Here is a 13,624-nt window from a genome sequence, read left to right on the forward strand (position 1 = left end):
TATACGTATAAATGTAAGTATGTATGTATATATATATGCATATCTGGGCAGAGGACATCATAAAACGTGTACAAAAATACGAAGCACGTGTACATGGAACACGAACTATTTTTTCGAACAACGAAAGACACAAATGGAAAACAAAACAAACATGAAGAACGACCGTTCATCAGTTGCTGGTTGTTTCTCTATTCTCGTATTTCGAGCATTTAACAACAATATACGCATTCGATAAAACAGTTGCTCCCGCAAAGCAAATTAAGTAGAATTTGGGATTTTGCGGAGGAACAAAATAGGTAACACAACCAGGACAGTGAAAAGAAACAGGAAGGGCTGTTGAGCCTAAACGAGGTTGTGGTGACGAACGCGTAAATTAAGCTAGGACATGATACAAGCAAGAACACGTCTTCCTTGTTCCAGCTACAACGGAGAGAAAATAAGAAAGATGTCCGATGGTCACGCGGGAGCCACGTGAGCAAGGAAGAGTGAAGGAGAGAATAACAGAGTAATAGGATAGAACAGTGGGAGAAGAGCAGGTAAAATAATAATAATATAATAATAATAATAATAATAATAATAATAATAATAATAATAATAATAATAATATATATATATATATAAAAGTAAAAAGTAAAAAGAAACAAAGAAAATGCACACTGGGCATAAAAGTAATGGTTCTTTTTATTAGAACAAAGATACATATATATATATACAATTAAATGATTTGAGGGGAAATTAAGAAGTATAAAAATCCTTACCATGAGTCGTTATATAGTAGTTTTGGCAACCTAAGCAAGTAATGACATAGATTTGGTTTTCAGAGGCAAAGTGAAATGTGACTTTATCTTAAATATTTCACCTTGTTTGAAGTGAAATTCTGTACCCCCCAAAATGTGGAAGCATGTTCCCCAGTTAGGCCACCCCCATTTTCCACCTTTGGTTCCGTTGTTAAGGGATATAATCTTGCACCGGTTAAATTATGATAATTTTGTGTGAGTCCAAAATTTCGTTCATTGTTTATCCCCAGTGCGAATGGGTAAATTCTGGATGATGATGTTGAATGCCTCATTGTTTCTGGAGTTATATGTGGAGATGTATAGGAGTACATTTAAATTTGGTGTAGTATTTCGGTTAACTTCCCTTAAGGCTCGTATGTCTAATTCCTTTGAGGTACCATATTTTTGCTGTGATAATTGGTATATTTTAATTTCTAGATTACAAAATTCGCAATCAGTGGGGCAGCACGAGGTTCCACTGCAATTCCACATTTTTCTTGATAGTAAACTGTATAGGACATGAAGTAGTTGTCCTGGAGGTTAAATTTCAGTGCAGGGATTGTGAAGCTGTGGCTGATGCGTCCTGGGATCTCTTCTGGGTATTTTTCTAGCCAGAAGAGGATTGCTTTTATATCATAATGGTGTGGGTAACTAGTGCATAAATTCACCACATCCAAGCCTTATTTTCCCTTTCTTCCTTTTCGCTTGAATTTTACACCATCTCCTGTTTCTGAAAAAGACCTTTGCTCGAAACGTAAAACACTTTTTCTTTCTTTCATTCTGTGAGCGTCTTATTAACAATTTGCGTGTGTCAAGTCCTCGCGATTATGTTTTACTTGTCCTTTTAGTCCGTCTTTTTTTAATTAGTTATATATATATAGGTACAACAAATTTGCCCATTTCTTTTTGCTGCATGGAAACACCTCTTTTGTGATATATATATATATATATATATATATATATATATAGATATGTATATATATATGTGTGTGTGTGTGTGTGTGTGTGTGTGTGTTTGTGTGTGTGTGTGTGTGTGTGTGTGTGTGTGTTTGTGTGTGTGTGTGCATGTGTGTTTGTGTGTGTGTGTATGAGAATAGAATAATTTCTAAGGTATAATTCCTGCTGTTCTTATTGTTTATCAATTGCTTCTGTTAAGTTTAATTTCTCCACCTTTTCTGCCATTTTCGGTATATTTCTACTTGCTTCTCTTTGAAGAATTGCCTCTTTCTGAATTCTCTCTTAATTTCTTAGCTTCCTTTGATCTTTGTTTATCTCTCAACCTTCATCTCTAACTGAATCATTCTTTCTGTGCATAACTTTTCACCTGCCATATTATTCCTTAAAGCTGAGTTTCTTTTCCATTGCCTCGATTTCTTTCCATGTAATAACACAGCTTTTCTATTCGACGTTCACAGTTAAAGGATAAAGACTTAAATATTCATCTTTATACACATCATGACAATTAACTTTACTGACATGGAATTTTACCATTTATTGATTTTGCAGACTAGAACTTCAAGAAATGGCTGAGGTATCTGGTCAGAAAACCAAACAAGTAAGCTTTTTTTTTAATCTTAAAATATGCTTGAATAGTTCTGAATTGTGATGGATTATTTCTTGAGAATTTCATCAAAGGATTTGCTTAAAACGAACGCTGTATATTCTGTTTATGAATAATTTCATATATATTCTCACATTGATACGACTGGTTGCTATCTTTTATACTGGTAGACCAAGCTATTATTTTTCAGACTGGTAGAGCCATCTGCAATTTGTGAAGAAGGTAGAACTCTATTGTATCTCTTTTTGGTAGATCCAGCTACTAAATTCTATATATTTACTCTAGGCTTCCATTTTGTTATATTATTACAGTCAGTGTAGTGGTTTTCATTTTAATATCACTGGGGACAATTTTTAATATTAGAAAAACCAGCTTCTATATATCATATTATTAGAGATGGAAAGAATCATCGTATCATAAGTTAAACCAGTAGAGCCAGTTTCTAATTTCCCCATATATATATATGTATGTATGTATATATATGTATGTATATATATGTATGTATGCATATGTATATATATATATATATGTATGCATATGTATATATATATATAAATATATATATATATATGTGTGTGTGTGTGTAACATATGGTATAATTATAAACAGGGCAAAGTTTAGGCATTTCTCCACAGATTGAAAAAAATATAATGAACAACCTTAATTGATTTTCAACCCTTGTTGCGTTCTCATCAGAGGCGTCTACATTATTCTGACAGTCTCCAGGGGAGCAAGCAGCCAAACTGTTTATATACTCAGCAAATGCAGCAGTTACTCTATGTAAGAGTCCCTAATTTGCATACCGAAAGTATTCGACACTATAAGCACCCGCGGCAAGTAAATGGGTATGTATGTATGTATGTATGTATATATACATATATATACATAGATAATACACACAATCATATGTGCACACGAACGTGTGTGTGCGTGTGTGTGTGTGTATGTTTGTGTGTGTGCGTGTGTGCGTGCGTGCGTGTGTGTGTTACACCGATCACAGAACTTTTGGCTTTATAGAAGAGAGTGAATGTTGACCTCAGAACATGGAGGAGATTACATGGGATCAAAATGACCTGCGTTCTGGTGGCGATGAAGTTGTTAAAAGCGTATTTGGCATCGTCTTATTTTTTGAAGCATTTCTTACGCAAGAATATATGTCCGTTCTTCAATTGGGAAAATGTAGAATTAATATGTACACGCTTAAATAAACTTACATTAAATGATATTTATATGGTCATCATAATTTTAGAAAAAAACCTTCTATAACTTATAGAACTATTTAATGTCTTTACTGTTTTCCTTCTTTGAATTTTAGGCTTTTGGAAGTCTTTTGATGATTTCAGGATGTGAACTTTATAATTCATTTATATATATATATAAATTGTGTTTCATATTGCATCTGATGATATTATTTTCCTAAAGATTTTATTTAATTATGCCTAAATTAGTAAGATATTAAAAGGATCTGCACTGATATCATAAATAGTGGACTTCATAAAAATAAAATAGTTGTAAATACGATTTCAGACCTTCATTTGAATTCAATGATGCTAACCATGTTGAAATCTCTAAAACTAAATTGAAAATAAAACTGTTTATATTTTATCTGTAAATGGATTTTTCTGTGTCTATATCCGTGTGTAGTTGTTAGACTTTTAGATGTGGTTATTCTTTGCCTATTGCTTACTACTGTTACTTATATACCTCCTCCTTCAAACATATATTTTACTTAAAACATGTTTTCTATACCTAGAAATACTAACCCAAACGTTTCTTTCAACAATTAACATTGTTTTTCCTCTTTTCTCTAGCCTGAAACAAGAGAAACACAAATTCAACCGCCTATGGCATCGACATCTTTTGATATGTAAGTAGACAGACATTTCCAGATAAACTTTTTTCATCATATCGAAAGACCCACTAAATACCTACATATCTCGATATCTGATCCTTACAGAATGTACCAATCTCTCATCCACGTTGCACCTCCTATATTTATCACGTATAACTCGTTGCATGTAAATTTATTTATATGTAATTTGATAAGTATTTTTATATAAATTTCATATTTCTTCTATATTTCTATGTATGTTTGATTTCATTCTTTATAACCTTGGGGAATTTTCACGCCTGTACATGCATGATTTATGTTGATATGTATAAATATATATGATCCAACTACTTCGATTGAAATTTCTCATTTATGCGTTCAGGAATCTGTTTGACTTCCTAAGACTTGCGTTTAAAATTTTCTCTACTCTGTATTTTTTCGCGTAGGCTCTCTATGAGCACTCCGTAAATAACCCATACATTTTAAAACATACTTACATACTTAATATATATACATATACCCATATATGTGTGGGGGTATTTATTTATTATAGACTTTCTACTTACTCCTTCTCTCTCTTGTATTCCCAGCCTTTCTTCTTTCCCTTCATCCCTTCCCTATTTTTCTTTGTCGTTCTCTCACCCTGCAGTCTTTCCCCTCTGCCTGCTGCTGTCGCGTGACCAACTGTCAGTACCCCTTTTTCTTCCCTTCTTACATTGGTCCCGTAGCTGAACAGTCGCAAATTTTCTGTCGCTATGTTCACCATCCTTCAAGACATTTTCTAAGCGTTACCTCCTCTCCTCGGTCCCAAGGCCCTATTTTGTTTGCGAAGTAGAAAACATATTTAAATGATTAAATGTTCACAAAATTCAATAGTATCAGAAAATGATCGGTTAAGAATGTAAAAAATGTGGATCAATATGTTTAAATGATTAAATGTTCACAAAATTCAATAATATCAGAAAATGATGGGCGAAGTATATAAAAAATGTGGATCGCCAAAAGTTCAGTCATACTGAGTTATGAGAGAAACAAATAAAGAAAGAAGAGAGTAAGCAAAAGGGATTTTGTTACAGTTTCTTTCATCTTGCATGTGATTCTTTTTACCGTCGCGTAGAGGGTTTTTCGCCTGTAACGGACTGCTTTGGAATCCGTGTATCTATAATCTTTTCTGTGAAAGGATATAATTTTTGATTCGTTATAATTCTTATTCTTATTCTTTCTGGAGACCAAGTTTGACATTCTGCCTGGTTGTCTTGCCTGTGGGGAATGGTCATGAAACGTTCCTGTTGTTTGATTCTCTTACCGAGTCAGTCTGTTTATTTTCTTGAGGGTCCAGTTCTGATCGGAGGTAAAATTTCATTGGTCTAGTGATAGGTTATTGCATGGTGATTTGGAGTTGCGGTTTCGAAAGCCGAAAGGAAGTTACATGCCGATCGGTTGAGATACTCCAACAGACAAAGTAGATTAAATATGCTCTGTTATTTGTGTGTGTGTGTTAATATTTTTATTTATGAAAAATAGTAATGGTAGTAAAATAAGGTGATGATAATAATCCTTTCTACTGTAGGCACACGGTCTCGAATTTGTGGGGAACAGATTAGTCGGTTACACTGACTCCAGTGTCTTTACTGGTACTTAATTTATCGACCCTCAAAAGGATGAAAAGCAAAGTCGACTCGGTGGAATTTGAACTCCGAACGAAGCGACGCGCTAGCGATTCTGCCAGTTCGCCGCCTAAAAGATAATAATAAAAGAAAGTATACAAAAATGTTAAAATATGAAATTTAATAAAAATGAAAATGACTAATAGTAAATAATTAATATTGATAAAAATTAATAATTATAAAACTTAAAATATTCAGGCTAAGATAATAGTAGTCTATAGTATAAGATGTATAGAGGGATGATGCAGTAACAAGACAACGACATACGTAGGGGAAACGGCACGAAGCATAGGAGAGCGGGTAAATGTACATTGTAGAGAACTTAAGGAGGGTAAAAGCTCATCGATTCTGTACCAACACGCCGAGCAGGAACACGGGGGATCAATCAACAACAGAGATGTTAAAATCTTGTCTACGCATAGAACAGATGCAACAATCAGACAAATTACGGAAGCTACACACATAATAGAAGATAAACCTAGCCTGAATAGGAAACTGGAATGGAACACTAGCACACACCACAACATATGACAGTAGAGGATCCCCATAAACTGGTTACAATATAAACAAAACCGAAAACATAATGAATAAAATACAGAGATAAATAAACAAATAGAAATAAATAACTATATAATCTCTTTATTAAATTGAAAAGATTTTTTTACACGAACGTATATAAACAGAAGATACAAATATTGCAGGCAATGGTGTAGTGGAGTATATAACGCTCATTTCGACGGTGTTAAAACAACTTAATCATAGACAGGCAAGATAACTCACCCTCATTCCCATTTTGGAATGATGGATATCGGTGTTTCGCCATTTTTGTAGCTTTTCAACATTATATACCTGTCTGGGCGCGATGGCAAAACGATTTCTTCTACTAAGGCCTCGGACCGACCAAAGACTTGTGAGTGGACTTGGTAGAGGGAAACCAAAGGAAGACCGTCGTATATTATGTATATGTGTATGTGTGTGTCTTCGTGTCTGTATTTTTCCTTCCACTATCGTCTCACAACCGACGTTGGTGTGTTTACGTTCCCGTAACTTACCGGTTCGCGGATAGACCTATAGAATAAGTACCAGACTTACAAAGAATGAGTCCCGGAGTTGATTTCCTCAACTAAAATTCCTTAAGGTAGTCTTAAATAATGGAAATCCACCCCTCCAAAATATATAGATAATAGCAAAAATAAATTAGGGAAAATATGTAGTTGTATAAAAATCAATTTATGCCCACTTGAAGGATTCTGTCTTCATAAAAATGTAGTATACGGATGTACAGTAGTATCAGATAAGTATCAGACTGGAACATATATAGTTAGTAATGTTGTATTTAAAAAAAAGTTATAGAACGCATTTAAATTCATTTACTAACATTAAATATAAAAATTCTACTACTCTACCCTCATATATACATAATTTAAGGAATAAGAGCATATATACTAGCAAACGGCCTCCCCTATAATGCTATAGGTAACAAATGTACTTTATGCATTAGAGAATCATACATTATTCTAAAATATTGCAATTCGGGCATATTAAATAAATTGTCTGATACCATTCATTCATGAACCCATAGATTTCACTCATCTTTCATGGAACTCTATAAGACGAGATACAAGGAATGAAGTATTTGGCAGTCCTGCTTCTTCTGCTATTAGTAATTGATTATTCTCGGAATTTATTGGAAAATCGATTGTGTTTTAAACTTCAACCATCATCCTACATATATTGATAAAAATGATAAGACAGCGAAAGAATGAAAGAGACCTCGATATTATGTAAATAGAGGAGTGCCCCAGCATGGCCACAGCTCATGAGCTGAAATTAGATAAAATAAAATAAATAAATAAAAAATGTAATATGTGGCAATTATTCGGTAGCTGTGATAAAACTCCGAGTTTCAGATGCCGAGGTGGAAATCTACGCCGCCATCTCTTCAGTTATCCGGCCATCGGAAAAAATGCTATGAAAAACGACCGTTATACAAAGGGAAATTACTGTGTGAATGACCGTTAGTAAGACAAAAGAGCTATTTGAATGACCGCTAAGTGAGGGGAGGGAGTAAAAGTAAGAGGGTAAAAAGGTTCATAGTATTCGCGTAAGCGTGCATGTTCATACCTACACATGCGTGCCCGCACACCAATGTGCATGCGCCTAATAGTGGTTTTATCTCTAATATAATATAATATAATATATATATATATATATAATATTAGGGAGTACAACTCCAAATTTACAGGGAAACATTCAATTTAGTATTAAATCAAATTTCACAATATAAGTATAAAGTATATATAAAATCATAAGCCTGCTGAACAAGCTGTGTGCTTTTGCAAAAACGCAAAAAATTAACGATAATAGTAATAATCTTAGTAGTTCGACTTACCTGGCCAGAAGCCTTCAACGAATTAAACCACTCAACGATTGTTCTTTCACGGAGAAATTACGAATTAATTTTAATTCCAAGGCACAAGGCCCAAACACAGAGGGACACACATACACATGCGGGGATAAAAAAACACATGAAAAGACGAATGAAAAGTGAAATAATTATAATGAAGATGATTTTGATAAACAGGCACATCCCAGCCCCGCTCCGAGATGACCACGAGGTTATTCGTTCTTTTAGAACTTAAAATTTAAAAACTTTTACAAAGGTTCACAATTTTTAAAAATCAGTATGAACACAAAAGGATTTAACACTGTCTTATTTACAGTCTTTGAAACAGATGATACTCACCACTTTATCTTTTCTTTTATCTCCACAAATTCCACCACCGGGGTGCAAGGTTCAGCATCCACCTCAGTCCCCAGCGGATTCACATCCGATGGAAAGACCTCCTTTAACGAGCTATACTTAGTGTTACCCATCAAGATAATCTTATGTTCTTGTCATAGCCTTCTTCTAAGTTCACCTTGACAGTCTCTTTCCATCTTGAAATATTTTTCTCTATTATTTGCGATGTCGTATATGTCACTAGGAAAAATTTGCTTCTGTGTGTTTCCTGTGCATTGTGACTGTGACTCTGTGTTATTATGCTTTTGTAGTTCTGTGTTTTCTTGTGTTTGTCTGTCTAAGATTTTTTGTGCTTGTATGTCTGTATGATTGTGTGACTGTAAATCTGTGTGTTTCGTATGTGAGTCTGTGTTTTGGGGTATCTGTACTTCTGGGTTATCTTGTGTCTGTTTGTCTGCATCTCTGTTTTTCTGTATATCTGAATGTTTCTGTGTTTGTGAGTCTGACTGTTTGTGAAGTTTAACGACTTTGTGTTTCCTTGGAAATGTTGATTTTTCTCTGACACTCTTCTTAGGCGCTCCCACTGGTGAACTGTTTCTACTTGTCTTTCTTTTGCTTTATACTTGTTAGGATCCATTGTCGGCGGAGACATTCTCCTTTCTCTTTTCTTCGCCTTAACCTCCACAAATTCATTCTCCTGGGTCATTTCTTCTCCTCTATTATATCTACAACTTCCAATAATCTAGGGCACTTTCTTTTTAAGTGCCTCCTCTCGCCGCATCCGTAAGATTTTGAAGACCTTACAGTCATCATTATCTTCAATTTGTATCCGTTTGGAAGCTCCGCTGTCTCTGGTATTTCCTCATAAAAATACTGATTCACTATACAGTTCACTTCCACCCCGTAATTCCACCAATTCGAAAATTGGGTCCAGTTAAACCTAATTCTCTCCATATTTCGGTAGCCTCCTCTCTCACTTTCTGTAAAGATTGCTGCTATTATCCGTTCTGGTTCAGTCCACGGTGGGATTCTACCCACTCTAATTGTGACAACTCAAACGTCCTTACTACTGGGTATGCGTGTCTGATTTCTTGCTGCCATTTCCGACACAAATATTACCGCAACAATCGCAAAATTCTTTTTTCTCTTGTAAAACATTCTTCTACATCCTCTTGTGGAGCATTTTCGAACTTACAATTTTCGTTCTTCAAAATTCTGTATAGAGCAGTTGTATACTGTCAACTTAACGTGACAGTCCCATAAAGGGAATCACACCACCGCTATTTAGCCCTAGGAAGCATCAACGCTTCCTATGCCTAAATAGCGGTAGTGTGATTTCCTTTATGGGATACCATCACTGCTTATATCTCTCTGAGATATTTAGAAATTTAATCCTACGAGCTGACTGGCGCATGCACGATATATACGATATATACATGTATCGATATATACGTGTATAGGATATATTTACTTGTATATATACGATACAATTATATATCGTATATATCGTGCATGCGCCAGTCAGCTCGTAGGATCGACTGGCTACGTCTGGCTAGCGCGGACGCGCGTCTGCGTGTGTGCGCAAACTGGGACCACTCTGCGATACAAGTACCTATGTTTACAAGGTCTAGACAAGTATCTGCAGCTAGCAAATCATGCTACTCCATGTTTTTGTTGTTTTTTGAGAGAAGCTAATCGAAGATGCGTGCGAAGCCGACGTTTGGTGGTAAAAGAAAAATTTGAAATGAAGAGCTACGCGGAAGACCCGGAAAAGGAAAAATTAAGAAGCCTAACACCGAAGTCGTTGAATTGTGACCCTGAAAAGATGAAGAGATACATGAGCAAAGTAGGAAGAGAAGCAACGAATGTGAAGCTTATAATGTCGGAGGAGAAAAAGAAAATGTTAAGGAATTCAACAATAGTATACAGAACATTCTCCAACGAATCCAGGAGGATTGAAATAGCACCTGAATTTCAAATAGAAGCAATGGTATAGTGCTGTATGGATAGAGTGGTTTTTATAAATAGAGGAAGCCAATACGGCAAGGTAAATGTTATATTTGAAAATGTGGAGGCGGCAAAGAGGAACGACCAAGTGATAGAAGGAAATAGGTGGACTCTCATACCCGACAAACCAGGAAAATGGTAGTGAAAATTAGAGTTGGAAGAATCCCACCCATAATAGAGCCTGAATGGGTAATAGTGGGAATCTTCAGAGAGTATTTGAAGAGAGGAAATACAAAGTTGAACGTACTAACAGTGAGCAAAACAATGCTTGAATTTTGGGGGTTATGAAATTGAATTACCGACCGGTGAAAAGTTAGATATTGTGCTGCAGGGAAGACCCCCAAAATGCTACTTGTGTGGCATGAGGGGGCATATGCGAAGGAAATGCCCGAATACAGAAGTAGAGAAAAGGTTGGAAACAACGGTGGAAGAAAAAGCAGCCGACGAAGTGAAGAGGGGGAACAATAATAGAACGAATATGGTGAAGAGCAGGAAGAGAGAACGTAAAAAGTCACCAACTTTAAAAGAAACGAAAAAAGTAAAGGAATAGCAGAGAATATAACATATCAGAACGGTAACACTGAAGAACCAACTATAGAAGAGATAGAGAGAGCGATGGAACTGCAAAACGAAGACGAAACAGAGCGAGAAAATCTAGAGTTCTTTAAGCTCAAAGATAAAGAAGAACAGATGGAAGAGAAGTATTTGAAAAACTCAACAACTTTAGAAGAAACGGAAACGGATAGAGGAATGGCAGAGAATATTACTTAGAATGGTAACACTGAGGAACCAACTATAGAAGAGATATTGAGAGCGATGGAACTGCAAAACGAAGAAGTATATGGCGAGGAAATCTAAAGTTGTTTAAGCTCAAAGATAAAGAAGAACAGATAGAAGAGACGTATTTGCAGCCGGGAGAAATTACAGATACACAAACGGAGGAAGATGTGAACGAAGCGGTAGACTCGAGAAGGAGAACACAAGAAAAGAAAGAGAACGAGAGGAAGAAGAAATGTCGTGTAAAGAATAAATGTGGTGAAAAAACACAGACGGTAATATAATTACGAGCGTAATGCAATTAATGTTTAAAAAGAACTGTGAATTGAACTGCAAATGAACTGAGAATTGAACTTGTGTTTTGTGAAATTGTAAAGAAAAGAAAAAATGTAATACTTGGAAAAAAAAAGATAAAATAGAAAAGGAAAATAGAAAGACTAATGTGAACAATTAATGATACATTTTATACGATAATGATACGAAGACCATTGTGGTTTCGCTTCACAGTGAGACACGATGGTATTGAGAATTAATGTGAAAAGTTCACAGTTCGTCTCGCAGCGGAAGCAAGTCGAACCGTCTCATTCTCATTATTTGTTAATCATTCCATCAATCATACATCATTTGTTTTATGTTCCCGTTTGTCTTGTTATGTCCCCTTTATATAATCAAGCCATTGTGCCTATAATAAAGAAAGAAGCCATGCTACTCCAGACTGATGACGAGCAAGACTCAGAAACCTGTCTCTGGATGCATGCTTGGCTGGAGGGGGGTGCTTGTCTCCCCCATGTAAACATAAGGACACAGGAAATGTGTCAAGACCGAGAGGAAGCGTGGATGATTCCTAGGGCTAAATAGCGGTGGTGTGATTCCCTTTATGGGACTGTCACGTTAAGTTGGCAATATACAGCTGCTCTATCGTACCACCACTGCTTATATCTCTGAGATATTTAGAAATTTAAAAGTTCTGTATGTTATCGTCCTATTTCTTATTACAGCGCGCTCTCGCTCTGGAAGAGACAGCTTTACATTTGACCCCTCCCTCTTAATCAAACTTCCACATTTCTTCATCAGTCCCGAGTCGGGAAAGAATACATTCTGCTTCAGTACACTCGGGTCAACACACGTTCGACCCTCTGTTCATTCAGCATAACTTTTCATTTTCTCAACGACTCACAACCACCAAACGAATAGTGGCTTTTCACAAAAAGGACCGCTGCAAAGCAGCACACAAAAGCACAACCGTTCACGCCAAAACTTTCAGCAGAAATGAAACACGTACCAAAAAAGGAGAAATTACGAATGACTTTTATTTCGACCACAAGGACGAAACACAGAGGGACAATACAAAATGAAATGCGGGGTCTACGTAAGCGAATGGTATTTACGTAATGAATTTGAAAATTTTACGGAAATATATCGAATGAGGGGACGAACAAAGCAAAGTACTGATGGAGTGGGGGAACGGTTATGACCCCGCAGAACGCGTTCCTCTACTGAAACCTTTTTTGTTAACCTTTTATGGACACACTCATGTAGGATCTTTCATTCCCAACACGCATACCACTTGCTTCCATCTTTTCTCATACGTGTCCGATGTTCATAAAGTTGGTTTCTCTGTGTACACAACCAGAATATCCCATTTGATACTTATCAACCATAGACCGGAAACACAGTTTATCCAACCCTACCTGGTACATATATTTTCAAGTACCCGATTCTATGTGAATCCTTATTTTCCCTTTGTCTTCATTTTCTCTTGGATTTTACTCTGTCTCCTGTATCTGAAAAAGACCTTTGCTCGAAACGTAAAACACCCTTTCTTTCCTTCCTTCTGTGAGCGTCTTATTAACAATTTGCATGTACCATGTTGTTGTTTTTCTTAACTTTTTTGCCCGTTTTTTATTAATTATATATATATATATATATATATATATATATATACATACATACAGACACACATACACTCATATATATATATACGTATTTATGTATGTATGTATATATATATATATATATATATATATATATATATATATGTATGTATGTATGTATGCATGTATATATGTATGAGAATAGAATCATTTTTAAGGTATCAATTGCTTCTGTTAAGTTTAATTTCTCCACCTTTTCTGCCATTTTCAGCATATTTCTATTTTCCTCTTTGAAGAATTGCCTCTTTCTGAATTCTCTCTTAATTTCTTAGCTTCCTTTGATCTTTGTTTATCTCTCAGCCTTCATCACTAACTAAATCAATCCTTC

General features: G+C 35.6%; 1 protein-coding gene across 4 annotated transcripts in view; it reads left to right on the forward strand.

The window, feature by feature from the left end:
* LOC115221048 (transient receptor potential cation channel subfamily M member 2-like) overlaps positions 1-13,624 on the forward strand; it is a 706,843-nt gene that overhangs the window by 16,151 nt on the left and 677,068 nt on the right. For 3 of the 4 annotated variants that reach the window (XM_036510357.1, XM_036510358.1, XM_036510359.1), the window contains exons 3-4: positions 2,283-2,331; positions 4,149-4,204. In XM_036510357.1, the coding sequence (XP_036366250.1) occupies positions 2,299-2,331; positions 4,149-4,204 (89 nt within the window). In that variant the 5' untranslated portion in view covers positions 2,283-2,298. The remainder of the gene's footprint in view (positions 1-2,282; positions 2,332-4,148; positions 4,205-13,624) is intronic. The other variant, XM_036510360.1, reaches the window with a different exon arrangement.

This window comes from Octopus sinensis, linkage group LG17 (assembly GCF_006345805.1).
Source record: "Octopus sinensis linkage group LG17, ASM634580v1, whole genome shotgun sequence".
Taxonomy (NCBI): Eukaryota; Metazoa; Mollusca; class Cephalopoda; order Octopoda; family Octopodidae; genus Octopus; species Octopus sinensis.